The sequence below is a fragment of the Schistocerca serialis genome, chromosome 7 (genome assembly GCF_023864345.2).
Source record: "Schistocerca serialis cubense isolate TAMUIC-IGC-003099 chromosome 7, iqSchSeri2.2, whole genome shotgun sequence".
Lineage (NCBI taxonomy): Eukaryota > Metazoa > Arthropoda > Insecta > Orthoptera > Acrididae > Schistocerca > Schistocerca serialis.
Window position 1 is genome coordinate 605,252,643 of NC_064644.1, and position 18,219 is coordinate 605,270,861.

Consider the following 18,219-nt stretch of genomic DNA (forward strand, 5'->3'; position numbering starts at 1 on the left):
GTAAGTTGTGGTCACTATAATATCTGCACCTGATAATGTGTGCACCTTCTTGATTCCATTCCTGTATCTTTCTTTTACCAGTATAAAATCAATTTTGTTTCTGTATTTATCCCCTGGTGATTTCCAAGTGTAGAGCCTCCTCTTGTGGTTCTTGAACCATGTGTTTGCCGCTATCAGCTGCCTTTCCCTGCAGAAGTCAATTAGCCATTCACCTCTATCATTTCTCTTTCCAAGACCATGACTGCCTACTACGTTTCCCTCTTTCCCTTTTCCCACAATGGCATTCCAGTCTCCCATTACTATTTTGCAGTATTTTTTATTTTCGTCCATTATTCACTCTATGTCATTATACATTTCTTCTACAATTTGGTCATCATGTTCTGAAGTTGGCAGAATGTACTTGAACCGAATATAGAAATTCAAGTTTTACAGTTCACGTGAGTTTTGAACTCACGACCCTCCATGCAAAAGTCTAGTATCATAACCACTACACCATGGTGATCGTGCTAATCAGCTTCTTCTGCAACAATATAATTGTGAGGGAAGTTGCTGACCAGAGGTGAGCCAAACATAATCAGTTGGAGAGAAAGCATTGATGTGCTAATCAGCTTCTTTCCAACAATATAATTGTGAGGGAAGTTGCTGACCAGAGGAGAGCCAAACATAATCAGTTGGAGAGAAAGCATTGATGTTCTGAATGAATGAGGGCAGGATACTATGGTCATGGGCTTGGATTTAATAGTGTCATCATTAAATATAAAATAGATGAGGGTATCACGTTTTTGGATTAGTGGGAATGATTCCTCTAGGTGAAGTGTCAGTTGGTGAGGATGTTAAAGTACTAAGAAAATGCCCATGTCAGTGGCACAAATTTGTTGAAATATTTGCCTTCAAGGTAAAAGTTGTTGTAGATGAAGATATAGATAGGAAAAGTAGTGTTCAGATACAAGGAGATTTTGTGTATGGAAGATGTTAGCTGTATGAGGAGGTGGCTGTTATAATCATGGAGCCTGGTGGTTATTGGACAAGAAAGTAGTTGGTATTGTTAAAAAAAAAAAAAGGAAAATGGTTTGTGGACAATGAACTGAAAGTACTGGCAGGATAGAGTGAAGTCCTTTCCAGTAAGGACACAAGAACCAGCCACAATCAGATGAGGGGGATTGTTGGATTTGTGTCCTGTGATAAATATATAGGGACAGCAAGAGTTTGTGAAAGAAGGGTTCAGTTTAGAAACTGGGATGCATTTGATGATTTAAACAGGCATTTGAGGTCATTGTGGTCCTTGATAATGGGATCCCTTCAGCAAATCTTTCATGTATATATTGCAGACTGTTAGAGACATTATGCGACATGATGACTGTGTTCGTAATAAAACTAATGGTACCTTAATATGCAGAGAGAATAACAATACTAGGTTTAATTTTGAGGTCTCATTGTAAATTCAGACATAAAGTTCCACAACATATTTGAAGATTTTTATATTCACACAAATTGCTTATCCACTCTCATGAATCCAACTTACCACGAGTTTGCTCCTGAGTGCAAACTGTTCCTGACCATATGTGAACTACTATATGTAGTTTAGGAGTACTATTGCTAATGTATGTTAATAGCTCCAAAGATTATATTGCTAATAATCTAAGAGTACTGGTAGGTGACACAGTTATCTCTTATAAAATGATACACAAAGAGAATTGCTCCAGTGCACTCTCAGATCTCGTGAGATCTTAGTCTGATAAAAATGTTGATAACTTACTATACATATAGGAAAGTAAATGTGTTATTATTAATGAAACACACACAACACTGGTGTAACGTTCTACAGTATTTATAATAATAAATTCTACAATTATAAATAAACACACATAGCACTGGTGTAATATTCTGCAATATTTATAATAATAAATTCTACAATGATAAATGTTGTAGAATGTTACACCAGTGTTGCGTGTGTTTCATTCATAATACATGACATATTCTACCGAGAACTATGGAACAGTCAGTTAATAAACTAATTATTTTAATTGTAGTTAAAAAGGTAGTCATAATTCATGTTCTAGGTTAATGGTGATCTGTCATGATTAAAGTATTGTATATAGCTGATACACCAAATGAAAGTGAGTGCTTATGAAATTTCATGATAGATAAGAGTGGATCATTCTGATGCGTTTTCAACCAGAAGTACAATTACACTTTAATGATATTTATAGCCAATAGTAAATTCTGTTTTGGACTAGTTATTATGAAATATAAAATGACAGAAAACGGATGGAAAACAATTTGCACATTGACTGTTCAATATGACATTAAGTATATGGCAGAGATTTAAATAATTGTGCAAAACTCTTCAACAAGTCTCTTGCAGACATAAGGAAAGAAAATAAGGAAATTCAGAAATTATAAGATACAGTAAAGGAATGCCTTAACAACCATTCCTCTTCGTAACTTATTTGAATTTTAGAATCATGCATCCCCATATTTAAATATGTCTGCTTGTGTCTGTATATGTGTGGATGGATATGTGTGTGTGTGTGCGAGTGTATACCCATCCTTTTTTCCCCCTAAGGTAAGTCTTTCCGCCCCCGGGATTGGAATGACTCCTTACCCTCTCCCTTAAAACACACTTCCTTTCGTCTTTCCCTCTCCTTCCCTCTTTCCTGATGAGGCAACAGTTTGCTGCGAAAGCTTGAATTTTGTGTGTATGTATGTGTCTGTTTGTGTTTCTATCAACCTGCCAGCACTTTCGTATGGTAAGTCACATCATCTTTGTTTTTAAATATATTTTTCCCGCGTGGAATGTTTCCCTCTATTATATATATATATATATTTACTAACAGTTAGTATCTGTGCGTTTGTCTCTCATATGATGAAGTACTTTGTCTGAAAGTTGGTATCTTCCATCAGTCTACTTTAAATATGTCTGCCTGTTACCCAGTGCCTCCTCTGTGTGGTGAGTAGCAGTCTATTCTAATTGATATTGCTACTGCATTGTGGATTGTCCCACTGTTTGAATTAGCATAGTGTCTTATCTTCTGTCATGAAATCCAATGCTGTTTCCAGTTGTTACTATTTTCTGTACCATTCAATTACACAGTGTCTGTCCATTCCTTCCTCTACCTTCCGTTTCCTTGTGCCCTCCCAAACCGCACACAATGTCCATGTGCTTACCAAACACCTTGTGACACACCAATTTCTGTACTCTCTTGTGGTGACAGTTGGGCTTGCATACAATACACACCAGTATGTTCACAAAGTGCGCAACCTCTGCCCCATGTTCTCTCTGCTGATATAGTTATTCTTAGAACTTTAAAATGATCCTGTCGCCACCTTTCATCCACACATATTTTCACATTTCCCTGTTTCTGCCTGCATCACACATCACAGCACTTCTTGCCCTATTCACACACACACACACACACACACACACACACACACACACACACACACCATGCTGACCTCTCTCTCTACCTACCAACCTGCACTCCTCACAATTACCATCTTTTTATTTCATTTTATTTATATTTTGAGCCACAGCACCTGGAGCCAACAGTGGCTGTGTGTGTGTGTGTGTGTGTGTGTGTGTGTGTGTGTGTGTGTGTCTTTCAACAGATGAAGGAATTTCCTGATAGCTGATGTTTCTCAACAGCCTACTTTTAAATGTGCCTCAACACTTCCTCTGTGTGGTGAGTAGCAGTCCATCCTGATTTATATTGTTAAACTTAACTGTTTCATTTATGATTACAGAACAATGTGTAGATATGAGAAAGGCTCAGTGCTACCTCGAATGTGAAGGCTGGCGCTGCTCATCACCTATGTCGCACAACCAAACACGGAAAGTGTGCTGTTGTTCAATGGGAGCCGCCTGGGGTGAGCCAGGGCAACCATGCCCCAAACAGGGAACAGGTGAGTCAACAAATATGATTTATTATATCATTCTTGGCCATTTTTGAGGCATCTTATTCTACCTAAACATGTCACTAATATGTAATTCAGAATAGCATGCACTTTTGATACATTTTTGTAGTACGGCAGTATGAATTAAACTGTTGCTTTAAGCCACTGTACTGTACATACACCATCACCATCAGTTTCCTGCTATATTAGCAGGTCTTTTCTGTCTCCATTTCCTGCAATCCATTGCTTCCTTCTCAGTGGTGTGTGTGTGTGTGTGTGTGTGTGTGTGTGTGTGTGTGTGTGTGTGTTTTGCTGTCCATCACATCATCTAGATTCTGAAATGTTTTTGCCCCTTACCTCCTCTTCCTTTCCACATACCTGTCTAATGTTGTTTTTATATGCCACTCCTTTCTTAATAAATGTTCAATCCTATTTTGTTTCCTTCTTTTTATCACATTCAATAATTGCCTTTGATCTCCCACTCTTCTCAGTACCTCATCATTCTTCACTCTTTCCATCCTTCGCCATGTCCACATGTCAATAGCCTCCAGTCTTGCCCTATCTGTCCTCCTCGATGTTTATGTTTCAGCGCCATACAGGAGGACACCCCCCACAAAACATTTTATTATTCTTTTCCTCAGATCATTAAACATACCGCTGTAGACAATTCGCCTTTCAGGGTGGTTAGCAATCCTTGAATCCTTGAAAACCATGAATCTTACATAACCTTGAACAACTGGGGAAAAGCCGGGAAATTCAAACAAAGTTATAATATAAAAACATTATATTAAGTTAAGTCAGTTATTATGATTTTTTGCGTTGTTGAACGTATACTTAAAGCTCCTGCCAACTTCTGAGAGGTCTGCATACTTCGTAGGTTCTACTGTGATTGCTGGATGGCTTTAGCAGTATCAGCATAAAAATTCTTCAGTTGTGAAACCTTCTTATTATTTATTGTTTCATGAGTATTAGGTGACATTCAAGTTGTCTCTGTTTCGAGCGTTTTGTGTGTTTTGGATTGACTTTTTTCAAATGTGCAGTGAGGAGGAGAAAAGTTTGGAGCAAATGATGTACAAAGTTCATGATGAGTATACAAGTGATGGACATGAACCATTTGACAATGATTCAGATTACACGTCTTCTGAGAATAGCAGTAGTTGTAGTCTTTTTAAAGATGAGTTGCTGCATATGTTTGTCATATTATTTTCACAGATTGTGTTGTTCTAAAGGATTTTCAGCAGGTACATCACGAACTGAATGAGAGCATACAAGTCCAATGAATGTAAAATTGGGCTGTGTATACCCCAATGTTTCTGTTTGTGTCATACTGTACTACATGATTTTTTATAGTGAGTTCCAAACCATCATCACTACACTAAGTACATCTTACTTAGTTAGCAAAAATTCCACTGAGAACTGACATATCAAACATTTCACTCACGTCCAATTCGACCATAAAACATTCCTGCTTTTCACTAATTGAGGCCAGCTTCCTCTGCAAATGTTCTTTCTTTCTGACTTTCATTGTAATGATCTGGTGTACCAGCAAGGTTAGGTTCACACACTTGGTTATCATCTTTATTGTTTACTCTAATAACACCTGCCTTTGGCTTTCCAACAGTTCTCCTTTTCTTAAAAGGCTTCAGAGGATTTCTAGTCCTCTAGCCATCCCTGCTTAGCCATTTTGCACTTCCTGTCAATCTCATTTTTGAGACGTTCGTATTTCTTTTTGCCTGCTTCATTTACTGCATTTTTATATTTTCTCCTTTCATCAATTAAATTGAGTATTTCTTCTGTTACCCAAGGATTTCAACTAGCCCTCGTCTTTTTACCTATTAGATCCTCTGCTGCCTTCACTACTTCATCTCTCAAAGCCACCCATTCTTCTTCTACTGTATTTCTTTCCCCCATTCCTGTCAATTGTTCCCTTATGCTCTACCTGAAACTCTGTACAACCTCTGGTTCTTTCAGTTTATCCAGGTCCCATCTCCTTAAATTCCCACCTTTTTGCAGTTTCTTCAGTTTTAATCTGCAGTTCATAACCAATAGAGTGTGGTCAGAGTCCACATCTGCCCCTGGAAATGTCTTACAATTTAAACCTGGTTCCTAAATCTCTGTCTTACCATTACATAATCTATCTGAAATCTGTCAGTATCTCCAGGCTTCTTCCAAGCATACAACCTTCTTTTATGATTCTTGAACCAAGTATTAGCTATGATTAAGTTGTGCTCTGTGCAAAATTCTATCAGGCGGCTTCCTCTTTCATTTCTTAACCCCAATCCATATTCACCTATTACGTTTCCTTCTCTCCCTTTTCCTACTACCGAATTCCAGTCACCAATGACTATTAAATTTTCGTCTACCTTCACTATCTGAATAATTTCTTTTATTTCATCATACATTTCATCAATTTCTTCATCATCTGCAGAGCTAGTTGGCATATAAACTTGTACTACTGTAGTAGGCGTGGGTTTCGTGTCTACCTTGGCCACAATAATGCGTTCACTATGCTGTTTGTAATAGCTTACCCGCGCTCCTATTTTTTTTATTCATTATTAAACCGACTCCTGCATTACCCCTATTTGATTTTGTATTTATAACCCTGTATTTGCCTGACCAAAAGTCTTGTTCCTCCTGCCAGTGAACTTCACTAATTCCTACTATATCTAACTTTAACCTATCCATTTCCATTTTTAAATTTTCTAACTACCTGCGTGATTGATGGATCTGACATTCGACGCTCCGTTCCGTAGAATGCCAGTTTTCTTCCTCCTGATAACGTCGTCCTCCTGAGTAGTCCCTGCCCTATTTTACCTCTGGAATATTTTACCCAAGAGGACGCCATCGTCATTTAACCATACAGTAAAGCTGCATGCCCTCAGGAAAAATTACGGCTGTAGTTTCCCCTTGCTTTCAGCCGTTTGCAGTACCTGCACAGCAATGGCGTTTTGGTTAGTGTTACAGGGCCAGATCAGTCAATCATGCAGACTGTTGCCCCTGCAACTACTGAAAAGGCGGCTGCCCCTCTTCAGGAACCACACGTTTGTCTGGCTTCTCAACAGATACCCCTCCATTATGGTTGCACCTACGGTACGGCTATCTGTATCACTGAGGCATGCAAGCCTCCCCACCAACGGCAAGGTCCGTGGTTCTTGGGGGGATACCAGTGATTATTCTTCTATAAAACAGAGACTTCAATGAACAGAATCCACTATGAATATTTTCCGGATCACAAAAGAGTAAATAAACATGAAACACATGACAATCGAGCAAGTGATATATATCAAACTATCACAGGTCAGCCACAACACTTACTTTCTACATCTACATCTACATTTATACTCCGCAAGCCTCCCAACGGTGTGTGGCGGAGGGCACTTTACGTGCCACTGTCATTACCTCCCTTTCCGGTTCCAGTCGCGTATGGTTTGCGGAAAGAACGACTGCCGGGAAGCCTCCATGCGCGCCCAAATATCTCTAATTTTACATTCGTGATCTTCTCGGGAGGTATAAGTAAGGGGAAGCAATATATTCGATACCTCATCCAGAAATGCACCCTCTCAAAACCTGGACAGCAAGCTACACCGCAATGCAGAGCACCTCTCTTGCAGAGTCTGCCACTTGAGTTTGCTAAACATCTCCGTTACGCTATCACGCTTACCAAATAACCCTGTGACGAAACGCGCCGCTCTTCTTTGGATCTTTTCTATCTCCCCAGCCAACCCAACCTGTTACAGATCTCACACTGATGAGCAATACTCAAGTATACGTCGAACGAGTGTTTTGTAAGCCACCTCCTTTGTTGATGGACTACATTTTCTAAGGACTCACCCAATGAATCTCAACCTGGTACTTTCCCTCACATCACTAAAATGTACATGATGAGCATGTAAATTCATGAGTACAACATTTGATAGCAGTTCAACAGCACCACAGTGGGTCATGCCCATGCAGAACGTATTTCAAAAAACATTTTGAAAATAGTTGTAGTCATCTGAACTTAATAAATTATATATCAATTGAAAGGGGAAAGTCTGTCAATTTTTAAAATGCCAAAAAGTTAAAATTGAACATTTTATGATTTTGAACCTTTCCAGAGCCCCTTCAGGTTAGTGCAAATGGGTGATTTTTGTCACCATGACTGTTTTATCACTCTTGTCCGGTCTGTGTGTGTACACAGAGATGCGCGCATGTTACGACGTGACAACCTTCCAATCTGCGAACAAGCCCTTGACAAAACTGTCACTGTGTTGCTAGGAATTGATAGCCACAAGAGTTTGAGTGACAAAATTGTCACTTTCCGCACATTCTCCGCTCCCCATTTGGCTGCCAACTGTCAGAACAGTGGCTTATGTGAATAAAACGAAGAATGCAATTTATTTTTGGAATTTTGTATTAATAAAGTGTGTTGGACAATATACTTCACCTGAGGGTGAGTGAAAGAACGTCAGCAAAATTAATAACAGTTTAATTACAAAACTGGAGACTTGTTTCTCATAACGAAACCTCACAGACAACCGCTTAGTGAGTGGACCATGGTGTGTCATATGTAACTAAAATCATCTCGTGTTAGAAAACTAACAGTTCTGGTTTGGAGTAGATGACAATGTGATGTATTGTTAATATTCTGTTCGCATTGTGTGTTCACCTAACTTCAATACTAAAAAAATTTCCCACGTGTCGAAGGTTCAGTAACATCGTCAGAAAATGCATATTGTCTTTATAATTTGTTGCTGCACATAAAACTAAAATTGAAACATAGTTCAACTCTTCTAGAACACACTGATGCCAATTCAATAATTGTACACTGAGTTTGCCTGTTTGAACGAGTTGAATGAAATGTATGTTAATAAGGTTAACAGGCGAAGTAATTCATTAAAACTTTTGACTATCATTCGAAAATATTGAAAACAATTTGATTGGATGCTGTTGAAGTCTATGAAACATTGTGTAAAACTTTCCACTTATTAGGCTGCCACTCCAAAGAGGGTGTACACAGTATTCTTTTTTTACAAACAATGGAAAATCCAGGATGGAATGTAACAATATTAGAGAAGGAAAGTTGCTATTCACCATATAGCGGAGATGCTGAGTCACGATAGGCGCAACAAAAAGATTCGCTCTATTATAGCTTGGCAGTGTGGTTTTAGTTATCTGAGAATGGAGACGTGTGTGCCAGTTGCTTTTCTGTGAGTGTGTGTGCGCGTGTGTGTATGTGTGTCTATTGCTGACAAAGGCCTTAATGGCCAAAAGCTGTAATTGTGTGAATCTTTTTGTTGTGCCTATTGTGACTCAGCATCTCCACTATATGGTGAGTAGCAACTTTCCTTCTGTAACATTGTTGTATTCTTTTTTATGATATTTTCTTTTATGTCACAAGTGTTTGCAATAAAAATGACTGTTTCTCCTTAATCGATATGGTACTGATCTTGTAGGTAGCTGCCATTACCCATGGACTGGCTAAAATATGTGATTTTTTGGAAGTTACAACTCGTGTGTACAAATATGTTGTTGGAATTTCACATTTTTAGGCTTATTGGACTTTCTACTTTAAATAAACGTTTTGGTGTTGCTGACTACACAGATGAAACCTCAAGTTAATAGTAATTATCGCAGAAAAAAATTGAAAAGAAGTTCTAGTATTGAAATATATGAGCAAACACACAATCTTTTAATTTCCTTTACAGCACATTTACATCTACAGCAACACACAAAACACAAGATCAAAGCAAAATTTAGGACTTGCCGATGAAATGGGACTGAAGTATGGTAAGTGTTCATACATGACCATCTTTTGGAACAGTGTTGCAGTAACTCCAAATGAAGAAAATGGTAGCAAAATCTATGAACACAACATTAGATTTTATTGTGCCTCACTGTTTAGTGAGGCGGTGGCGGTGGCGGTGGCGGTGGCGGTGGCGGTGGCATTACACTCTCACTGGAAACAAAATTTTTAGGCCTGTGGCTTCAACATGATTTTAAATGGCAGACGCACATAACAGAGAAAAATTTTGCAGCCTACATTTACTTGCACACAAAGCAAGCTTCCACCTGTTCAAATTTCATACTGTGCCAAGTTACACAGCATTCTACAGTATGGGATTATATTCTGGAGTACAACAACTACTAGCTCAGTCATCTTCTTGCCCAAAAGAGAGCTATAAGAGCAATGCACCATGCAAGACAAACAGATTCCTGCAGCCCGTCTTTCAGAAGTCTGTGGTCTTCCCATTTCCCTGCATTTTTGTTATAGTAACATGTAAACAAATGAGAAAGAATTTAAAGGAGATAAATAAAAATGCTACGTGAATGTGATACCAGTCAAAAAGACAAACTCCATGTCCAGTAAGTAAGGACAGCAGCAGCAGCCTTTAAAGCCTCCACTACAAATAGTGCTATATGGATGTACAAGTTTAATTGTCTGCCACATGAAATAAAAATTATTTCAACATTTTCACTGTTTTATAAATCCCTAACAGCATTCTTATTAGATCACTGCTTCTATTCAGTGCCAGAATTTTTAGACCATGTGAATATACAAAAACTCCAAGATCGAATAGAATTAAAAATATATTTTGATGTTATATGTAACTTGTATATAAACTGAAGAGCAAAAGAAACTGATACATCTGCATAATATCGTGTAGGGTCCCTGCGAGCACATAGAAGTGCCGCGACACAGTGTGGCATGGACTCGACTAATGTCTGAAGTAGTGCTGGTGGGAATTAACACCATTGAATCCTGCAGGGCTGTCCATAAATCCGTAAGAGTACGAGGGGCAGAGAGCTCATCTGAACAGCATGTTGCTAGGCATCCCAGATATGCTCAATAATGTTCATGTCTGGGGAGTTTGATGGGCAGTGAAAGTCTTTAAACTCAGAAGAGTGTTCCTGGAGCCCACTCTGTAGCAATTCTGGACATGTGGAGTGTCGCATTGTCCTGCTGGAATTGCCCAAGTCCGTCGGAATGCACAGTGGACATCAATGGATGCAGGTGATCAGACAGGATGCTTAAGTATGTGTCACCTGTCAGAGTCGTATCTAGATGTATCAGGGGTCTCATATCACTGTAACTGCATACACCCCACACTATCACAGACCCTCCACCAGCTTGAACGGTCCCCTGCTGAGATGCAGGGTCCATGGATTCATGAGTTGTCTCCATACCTGTACACATCCATCCACTCAATACAATCTGAAACATGACTTGTCTGACCAGGCAACATGTTTCCAGTCATCAACAGTCGAATGTCAGTGTTGTCAGGCCCAGGCAAGGCGTAAAACTTTGTGTTGTGCAGTCATCAAGGTTATACGAGTGGGCCTTCGGCTCCGAAAACCCATATTGATGATGGTCCATTGAATGGTTGGCATGCTGACACATGTTGATGGCCCAGCATTGAAATCTGCAGCAGTTTGGGGAAGGGTTGCACTTCTGTCACGTTGAACGATTCTCTTCAGTCATTGTTGGTCCCATTCTTGCAGGATCTTTTTCGAACAGCAGAAATGTCGGAGATTTGATATTTTACTACATTGCTGACATTCACAGTACACTCCTGAAATGTTCATAAGGAAAATCCCCAGTTCATCGCTACCTTGGAGATGCTGTATCCCATCGCTCGTGCATTGACTATAACACCATGTTCAAACTCACTTAAATCTTGATAACCTGCCATTGTAGCAGCACCAATCAATCTAACAACTGTGCACAAGACACTTGCCTTATATAGGCATTGGCGACCACAGTGCTGTATTCTGCCTGTTTACATATATCTATATTTGAATACACATGCCTATACCAGTTTCTTTGGCACTTTAGTGTATATCTGTGTGTCTTTCTTTGTAGGTGTGGGTGGGTGTGTGTTTTTTTTTTTAATGAAGAATTTTCCAGAATTTTTTGAAGAAGAGAAAAGTTTGGCCTGCAAACCTTGATGCCTTAAAAAAATAATAAAAAGAACAATGATGAACACTTGATTCAAAAGCAAAAATTTCAGGAACAAATTCATCATGGATAATGAGACTTCTTCTGATTTCGGTGTAAGACTCCTGATTTTTCCACTTTTTCTGCCACCTCCCATTTATTCCACTCTTTCTCCCAATTTTAGCTAATTTTCTTCAAACTCAACACATTTGTTTTGAATCCCTGCCATTTTTTCTTCTATCCTGCACATTTTGAAGAATGTATACCTGTAATGCTCTGTGTTGTACTCTATTTAAAATTGTTTGTGTATGTTGTCATTGTGCGTAAGTGAAGTTGCTTTTTTAAAGAAAGAAAACTAGGTCCAAACAGCCTGTAATATATTTATTGTAATACATTACAGCTTGTTTGGAACATGTTGCCTTTCTTAAAACATATAAGGCTGTATATCCCCACAAGAAAAAAAAATTCTAAAAAGTTCCTTATTCTTCAACATTTTTAAAATTGGTATAAATCCTTAAGAGTGGATGGTTGTATGTGTTATTTTGTTACTCATATCCTTGAAAGCCATTATTTTTGGGTAAGTGGTTATTTAATGTGTATCTTATTCTTTATATTCATACCATTTTTATTTGGTGTTTTGTTTTTCATTGTGACCAAAAACCAACTCTGTTTTCTTGAAGCAATATTCAGAACAGTTTTCATGGAGTATCAAGTCTAGGGAAGGTCTGTTTGCATTTTGTACTCTTTGCCCATGTGACATTTGTATATCACAGGGTGGAGAAAACAATGTCCCAAAACACATGAAAAGAAAAAAGCACAAATAAAATGTTAAGTATGTGAATAACAATAAAAAAATTGGAATTTGGTGTTAAAAATGAAAGTGGTAGGGTGATAATGGTGAATGCTTATTTATATTCTTTATTTTAAAACACAACATGCCATTCAGTTGTACTTATCATATGAGTCACCTTATCAGGAAACCATTCCTGGATAGTGTTTTTATGGTTGTTATATATCTTTATGACATCATAGGGAAGGACTCACATCAGTTGTCTTGGGATTACACTGAAAGTGAGCTGCAAACTTAATCTCCTGGTTTTTGGTCGTGAAGATTAGCATGTATTTCAGTATGCTGTTTTTTAAGTTTATTTTCACTGTTCCTTTCACTGACTCATTTTGCATCTCCTGTATATCTGGTAATAAATGGGAATGTTATCATAACATTCCCATAATGGCACTTTGTGTGTCATTTCATACGACACATTATTTCATGCTGTCTTTTATTCTTCCCTACAGATGAATACAAGTTGCTTTGTGGGACAAAAATGCCTGGGCAGATAGAAAACCCACTGAATAACAAAATGGAAGATATAGATGAATGTCATCTCATGCCTCTGATGTGTAATCACGGAACATGCATGAATCTGCCTGGCAGTTTTGAATGCCGCTGCAATCAAGGCTACAGATACGACATAGCCTCTCATCAGTGTATAGGTAAATGGTTGTCATAAAAATTTGCTGTGACATATGTTTGTGTAAACTAAAGAATTTCACACTTTCTTTTGTTTTTTCCAGATGAAAATGAATGCCTACATGTTCCAAGCCCATGCCGTGGTAATGCACAGTGTGTTAATTCCCCTGGAAGATATGAGTGCCAGTGTCCTGAGGGCTATAAGCTGGGAATAGGACTACATGATTGTATAGGTTTGTCTTCATTTCCAAAGGTTTTACCTTATCTTATATGTATTATATACACTAGACCCTCGCTAATCCGGCCATTCCTGGCACATATGGTGCCGGATTAGCGGAACTGCCTTAAATGTATTTTATTCATTTATTTTGTTTTTTATTTATTTTGAAAACATAGGGGATATAGTGTACCGTACTTTATTAAACTGAAGGCTACAATTTTAAAACATAGAGCATATACTTTATTAAATTCAAAAATACATTAATTTTCAAAGGAAACTTAGTCCTTGAGTGTATAATGTACATAATTATACAGTCATATCACTCACTATGAAACATGTCCCTAAATTTTAACTGCCGCAATGATGATACGTGACGGTGGCATGCTTTATCTTGCAACCTCTTTACAAGCATTACATCGGTACTGCATGTATCTGGTTGTTGCATAATGTACTCCAGGAAGACCTCGGCAGCTTCAGCACCAGCAGTGTGAGAAATCTTCATGCCCTCTCCTCCTGTGTCCTCTTTTTCATCACTTTTATCATTACTTTCTTGCACGCTTTTGATTATTTATTCATCGGTCAAAGTTTGGTCCATATCACAATTTCCCTCATTCAATCACTCAGTAACACCTTCATCATCAATTTCTTCTCCTCCTGGAAGGTTGTGGCACATGTCAGTGTACAAAGTAATTGATAATTCCGAATTGACTGGCTCATCGCTGTCACTCACTGCTGGATCCAACTTGGCATCAATGGATGGCCACAATTTTCTCCAGCTCTTCATTATGGTAGCGCCCTCCACTTTATCCCATGCTTCAGCTGCTTGGAAAACAACATCACATATGTTAATTGCTTTCCACACCTTCAGCATAGTCTCAATAGAGTCGTTTTCACTTCCATTCAGTAAGGAGACGAGAAGTGAATATCGATAATGACGTTTAATTCATTCCAAAATTCCCTGGTCCATGGGCTTAATTAGGGCTGTCACATTTGGTGGAAGAAAGAGTGCTTGTATACTATCGGACTTTAGAGAAACATCTGAAGGATGACTGGGAGCATTGTCAATTATAAGGATATCTTTCAGTGGAAGCTTTTTCTTCTTTAGTTCTTTTCTTATTGCTGGTACAAACGTTCCATGGAACCACGGAGAGAATATTTGTCTATCCATCCACGCTTTCTTCTGAGGGTGATACTGCACTGGTAGAGTATTTATGTCAGTGTGTTGAAACCAATGCGGATCTTGGGATTTTCCAGTCACCACAAGCGGTAGTTTATGACTCCCATTTGCATTACAACACGCCCTTAATGTTACACACTGTTTCTGTTGCTTGTAACCACAAGCTTCCTTCTCATTCTTGGCAGCTAATGTTTTTGAAGGAAGCATCTTGTAAAAGAGTCCTGTTTTATCAGCATTATACAAGGTGTCAGCAGTTAAATTTTCTTCTTCCATTGTCTTCCATATCTTGCTTACAAACTCATCAGCATCCTTATCATTAGCTGAGTGACTTTCCCCGGTGACTGTCAGCCGCCAAATGCCATGTCGTTTTTTCCAGTTTGATAGCCACCTTCGCTCACTGCAAACAAGTTACTACCACCAAGTTGTTTGTTAAATGCAACTGCTTTTTCCTTTATAATCGGGCCACTGACTGGAATTCCTTTCTTGTGTTGTTGTATGAACCATCTATAAACAGCTATGTCCAGTTCTTCATTCTTGCTCTATCTCGTAACCTTCCATTTTCCCAACTCACTATCCATTTGTCTTGAGTACTGTCGAATAACATCTTCTATCTTTTTGGTGTCATAAATAGTAGCTCATCCAACACTGAATGTAGCAGCAATGGCTTTCTGCAAAGAACCTGGATTTAACTTGTCTAAAATTTCGAGTTTCTGCTTGAGGTCTAGCGTAACGTGTTTTCTTTTAGAAGACGTGATTCCGAACTGTAAAGAAAGCTACAATTTCAAATACAGTATATAAAGCTTTGTTTAACTAAGCACTGTTGCATACGATACTTCATTGTGCACTTGTTTTTGGATGTGCGCCAGATTACTGAGAGGCCGGACCACTGAGGGCTGGATTAGCGAGAGTCTAGCGTATTCATAGATACAGATAGTACCGTTGATGCACGTGGGCTGCATCATTGTGCAAATGAATAGGAAATACAATTTACAAACTAAAATTATGCACCATACAAATGATTGCAGGTGTTAAGTGTTTGACCAAGTTAACAATTTGGGAATGGTTTGTTGTGGACAGGAAATAAGAATGACACAGTTTGCTAATGGCATAGCATAAGTTGCCAAAAAAGAACAGTAACTGAGTTGACTGATTAGTGAAATGTAACATGTGCTAACTAATGGCTATAAAGTGTGCATAAATGGAAAGCAAACAGGTAAAAAGCGTGTGCAGGTGGTTGACATGCCAGACGTTTATGTTAAACTTGAGACAAGATTCTCTTGCAGAGATGGACAAATTTTGCTGTCGTGGAAGCAGAATAAATAAAGAAGGAGTAGTAGAGGGAATGAATCAGAGGGACAGGCATAGAGATATGAGTTCAGAGAAAAATTGCCAATGGTGTGATATGCAGCTGCTATGGTGAAATGAAGAGGTTAGCTGGCAAGTGACAGGAGTGGAGAGCTGCATAAATCTAACCTTTTGGTTTATGACCAAAACAAAAATATTTAAATAATGTAACACTCTATACAACAATTATTTTATGCTGTGGCTCAGGACAGTTTCAGTTTTAAAAGTATTATTTAACAGTGCTGTCCATTGCAGACCAAATATAACATAGCACATTACAGTGGAAAATCCAGGATGGAACGTAACAACATTATGAAAAGAAAAGTTGCCACTCACCATATTGCAGAGATGCTGAGTCGCAGATAGGCACAACAGGCTGGCCGGAAGCTTATATGTGACAGTCTTTTTGTTGTGACTAACTGTGACTTAGCGTCACCACTATTTGGTGAGTGGCAACTTTCCTTTAAATAATATAGCACATAACAGGGTGTACACAACAATATGTCTAATATGGCAAACATTATAGAATGCAGCCACACAACTTCCAGCATCCTCAGCAGAATCTGAGCTAGCTGGATGTCGTTGTCCAAAGTCAACAATCAGTTATAATGCTAGGATTTAACCAGTGGCTGTTCCATCACATCAACAAGCATCTGACCAGTTGAGATGTTTCCACGGGTATTTCGACTTAGTAAATTTTCTATCTGTGAATCGATATTTGTTGTTATCTTGCTTTTGGTGTGACCTTTTTTGCCACTGCTTTTGATAAATATGTAGTTGCATTATTATCTGACACCTTCGTTAGAAACTGGAGATGTTACTATCATTAATTTGGGAGCCATAATGTTTATTTAATTGCTGAAATCAATGCCATATACTCTGCCTTAGTTGCTGAAAGAGGTACTGTTAGTTGTATCTCTGTGTGATTGTGTGTGTGTCTATATCAGTTTCCCTTTGTAAGCATTCTCTCCTGTGAATTTGTGCTGAAAATTTACATTACACCCATGTAGATTTACGTTAGTAATATATTATTCCTCTAATTTCTCTGATAAACACAGAGATTTGCAGTTGACTTGTTGAAATTAAAATTTGTTAGTATCTTGTACAGTTTAAGATTCTGCAATAACCACCTCATTTAAAACCATAAATTGCATTTTTAGTATCTAGATAAATATGTGTAACTTTTTTAGTAACTGTATCGATTTTTGGGCTTTAAACATACATTTCTTCAGCTAATTCACCTTAAAAATGAAATGACTATATCTAAAAGATCAATATTTAAATCTTGTTTGGCAGCAAGCGTGAACAGATACCTGGGTGAATTGTGCTTAATTCCTGCTGCATAGGTTTCCTCATAATCTAAACCTTTCTTTTGAGCATGTACTTTGCCGACAAGATACACTTAATCAAACAATGGGAACTCTTGGTTTGAATACCAACAATATTAGGAAAAGGTTGCTACTCACTATATAGTGGAAATGTTGTGTCGCAGGCAGATACAACAAAAAGACTGGGTGGGGGTTTTTGGAATGAGATCTGAGGCAAGCTTCGAGGTTAACAAATTCTGGAAAACTAATGGGGGTGATTAGGGGGCAGTGGGGGCGGATCATGGTTGGATGGACTAGTGAACTGAGTCATACAGGGTTTTACATTGGTCTTTTGTTGAGTCAGATTGGTAGGGTTGATGGCAAAAAAGTGTTTCCACTGTAGGAATGGGGAGAAGGAGAAAAGGTCTTTAACAAGTCCAGCATGATAGAATTTTGGAGTGAGGCAAAAGGTAAGGCTGATACTTGAGTGGGACTAAGGCTTTTGGAGGAAAGCTTCATGACTGCGTTTCGGGCCTGTTTAGGTTCTAGACCTTCATGGTCAACTATATCCTCATCCACAATTATTTCTCCTTTGAAGGCATCACCTACAAACAAATCCAGGGTATGAAAATGGGCACCAGCCTATGCCATCCTATTCATGGGCCATCTAGAGGAATCCTTGATCACCCAGAATCCCAAACCCCTCACCTGGTTCATGTTCATTGATGACAGATTCATCAGCTGGATCGAGCGTGAGGATACCCTATCCTCATTCCTCCAGAACCTCAACACCTTCTCCCCCATTCACTTCACCTGGTCCTATTCAACCTAACAATCCACCTTCATTGATGTTGATCTCCACCTTAAAGATGGCTGCATCAGTACCTC

At 38.6% G+C, this 18,219-nt stretch overlaps 1 protein-coding gene across 1 annotated transcript in view; it reads left to right on the forward strand.

Moving 5' to 3' along the window:
* Positions 1-18,219, forward strand: part of LOC126412131 (fibrillin-2-like) — a 675,186-nt gene that overhangs the window by 513,131 nt on the left and 143,836 nt on the right. Inside the window, exons 35-37 of the mRNA XM_050081574.1 lie at positions 3,745-3,903; positions 13,109-13,306; positions 13,388-13,516. Coding sequence (XP_049937531.1) covers positions 3,745-3,903; positions 13,109-13,306; positions 13,388-13,516 — 486 coding nt within the window. The remainder of the gene's footprint in view (positions 1-3,744; positions 3,904-13,108; positions 13,307-13,387; positions 13,517-18,219) is intronic.